Source organism: Notothenia coriiceps, unplaced genomic scaffold, assembly GCF_000735185.1.
Source record: "Notothenia coriiceps isolate Sejong01 unplaced genomic scaffold, NC01 NC01_scaffold00000643, whole genome shotgun sequence".
NCBI classification, from domain to species: domain Eukaryota; kingdom Metazoa; phylum Chordata; class Actinopteri; order Perciformes; family Nototheniidae; genus Notothenia; species Notothenia coriiceps.
Window position 1 is genome coordinate 2,216 of NW_011333344.1, and position 3,487 is coordinate 5,702.

The window sequence follows — 3,487 nt, forward strand, 5'->3', positions numbered from 1 at the left end:
TAGTGTCAGCCTGACAACCACTACATTTCAAAACACACATCAAAGGAATTACAAAATCAGCACATTACCTCTTGCCATACATTTTCTGGTGTAACAATGTACATTTCCCCTCTATGGGACTAATAAAGGTATTCTGATTCTGATTACCACCTTAGCTAAACTGAAAACACTCATGTCTCAACAGGATCTGGAGAAACTAGTCCATGTCTTTATTTCAAACCAAAACAATTGAGCACATCACCCCAGCTCTCAGAGCTCTGCACATGCTATAAAACAAAGAATACACTTTATAATCTTCCTTTTGACTTCAGTATAAACTTTAAGATCTAAATGGATTGGCACCACAATACAATTGGGAAATGCTGCTGTATCCCCTCAGTTTGCTGTGTGCCCTGCACATTTGGCTCAGAACCAAATTTGCAGGGCAGCTTTAATTTGTTATGCTCCACAGACATGGATCAAACTTCCTGAAGAGTTATTTTTGTATCATCTCCACCTAGATTTTGAAGAATGGCAGCACTCCGCCACACCATGGTCAGATGTTCCCCTGCTCAGTTGCAGTTCAAAGGAAACCGAACCCACTGGATGAAGCACCATGAAATCAATGACATTTGATGTCACGTGGGCCTTTTATACATCTGTCTCAGGGTGCATTACATCGGTAAAAAGAAGAAACCCAACAATTAACGTGAACAAATGTTAGAAATTATATATGACAACATATGGAATCTCACAAAGCTTCCAGGAGTTGCAAACAATCAAAACATGAACATCCACCAGGAACACAGCAACAGGATGCAGACGCCAGCTTTAAACAGGGCAGCCTGCCAGGTGATGTAACGAGTAGCTCTCAGAGGTCTCTCAGCTGTTAGCTGCTTTTAACATACACTAAGTTACAGAGGCTTGCTTTGAGAAGGCTTCACACTTTTTTTTCATTAATAACAGCAATTTAAAAATGCCAATTCACAATGATTAATTCAAGTGTGTGCATGCATACACTGAACCCTGGAATCAGAAACATGATATGACAAAATGATGAAGCTCTAATAGTAAACACTTCCCACAGATAACAAGCTCTCTAGAGGGAACACCTACAGCATGGTGATTTGATGTTCAGGGGCAGTTCAAAATCCATTTAGTCCTTCAAGTAGAGGAATCACTGTCACACAACATGGCTGATTAATAAGGAAGTACAGTACCTGAGAATCACTGTCACACAACATGGCTGATTAATAAGGAAGTACAGTACCTGAGCATCACAGCTGACACACCATTTCTAAATAAATACTGTGTTGTATAAATGAGGCTTATGAAAATTGCACTAAAATCCAACCATGTCTCTAACCGTTCATTTGGTATTCAAGCAGACTCCGAAGTATTGTCTGAAACCTTGAGAACAAAAACGGCATCATCGAGAACGTAGTAATCATTGTACATGTCTCCTTCACAGAGGTATGGCAGCCGGGTCACAGCCTCCACTTCAAACCCCGCCTTTCGGAACACCTCACTGGACAGATTAGTTACTTGCTCCTCCCAGGTTTTTCCTTGTACTTTTATATGTTCTTTGGGACGCTGCCATTTTCCTCCTAAGAACAAATATAGAATGTTTTAATTTGGGTCAGAGTGGAAATCTATGAAGCCATATACATATGAGGAAAGATTCCCAACTGACCGACTTCCACATAAGGCTGGAAGGGAAGCACTGCAGCCAGGATGAGCCTCCCAGTGCTGGGAACCAGCGACAGCCGGATGTCCTGCAGCAGATGGAGGGGGTGCTCACAGCGGTCCAGCAGGTTCAGACAGCTGATCACATCGTACTGGAAACCAGTGTGCTGCCACTCATCGATCCCCAGCAGCCTAAGCACCACGGAAAAACAGAATTTTTCGATGACAATTCGTTATTTTTAGGGGTACAAGAAATGATAGTTATAGCAGTCGAAGTGGGAACGTGACGCCCCATCTCTGGCACTGTGGCCAACATTAATAGCACAGCTGCTAACACAGACAACAGAGTGATAGAGGGATGACTCATTTTCGTAGGCTGACCCGGTAGTTAGCATCACAAGGCTTCCCTGGACATAAACCAATAGGTGCTCTCACACCGAAATACTTTCCCCCGTAATTTTCCCTTTTAGTTCCGATAGTTCCTGGGATTTTGCGTTCACACCAAAAAGAGAACTTAGTTCATGAGAACTTTTCCCCCCTTTTCAGTCCCTGCTAGAGAGGTGGTACTTTCCTGGGGAGAATAAAGTTCTAATTTCTGAATGGCTGGGCGAATTGCAAACCACGCCCTGTAAAACTCAGAAAAGTTTTGTGAAGCCAGCATTGTATTTGCTGGCATTATCATTATTAGCATTAGCCCCGCGCACCAACGGAGAGAGAATAACTTATGGCAACACAAAATAAAACATGGGAGCGGTGGAGATGAGGAGGTGTCGGCGTTCTGGCGATTTAGTCGGAAGGCTTCAGTAGAAGCTGCTAACTCCGGGGACTTCCGGCCGGGGACTTTGGGTGGCAGTATACGCCGGGAAGTTGTTTGCGGCCTGCCAGTAAACCCAAAGCAGAAGAAGAAGTGACGTCAGCGGCTTCATTTGCGTAATCTTCCCCCAGACGGACTTATTCCGGTGTGAAACGCGAGTCTGCTCTTTATAATTATGGGTGGACTGAAGGCAGCATTTCCACTGCAGCGGGTAGCCGTTTAAGCGTCCTTAATCGTGCCTCAAGCAGGCCAGGCCAGTTTTTGGTGGCTTTCATATAGCGTAGCACCGGCTAGCTGGTACTTTTCCCCTCTCTTTCGGGCCCATAAAATTGTGGTTCTAATCAGGCCAGGTGCCAGGGCTGGAACTAGTGACGTCACACTCTCGACTGCTGATTGGTCAGAGAGAATCGTCACAAGATCGCGTGCGAGATCATCCCGAGCGTCCGCATATAGACATGTTGCAAGAAAAATGTGACCTTTGGAATTACCTGGATTTCTGCATAGTTTTTGGTCCATAAAATGGAGGAAGCACTGCTGTCCAGAAAAAACTTGCTGCACGTTTGAAGTTTGCAAAGATCACCTGGATGTTCCGCAGCACACCTGGCAAAATATTCTGGTGGACAGATGAACAAAGTTGAGTTGTTTGGAAGGAACACACAACGCTATGTGTGGAGAAAAAAAAGCACAGCACACCAACATCAAAACCCCATCCCAACTGTGAAGTATGGTGGAGGGAGCAATCATGGTTTGGGCTGCTTTGCTGCTCTCAGGGGCTGGACAAGATTGCCATCATCGACGGAAGAGATGGAATCTCAAGTTTATCAAGACATTTTGCTGGAGAACTTAAGGCCATCTGTCCACCAATTGAAAGCTCAACAGAAGATGGGTGATGCAACAGGACAACGACCCAAAGCACAGAAGTAAATCAACACAGAATGGCTTCAAAAGAAGAAAATAGGCCTTCTGAGTGGCCAGTCAGAAGTCCTGACCCTTCAACCCATTGGAGAT

At 44.7% G+C, this 3,487-nt stretch overlaps 1 protein-coding gene across 1 annotated transcript; it reads right to left on the reverse strand.

Moving 5' to 3' along the window:
* Positions 1–299: 299 nt before the first annotated feature.
* Positions 300–1,874, reverse strand: LOC104955630 (methyltransferase-like protein 9; the record flags this gene model as incomplete). Its single annotated transcript, XM_010783000.1, has 2 exons — positions 300–1,586; positions 1,673–1,874. Coding segments are annotated over 2 exons (429 nt in total), but the record flags the coding sequence as incomplete, so codon positions are not given.
* Positions 1,875–3,487: the final 1,613 nt, after the last annotated feature.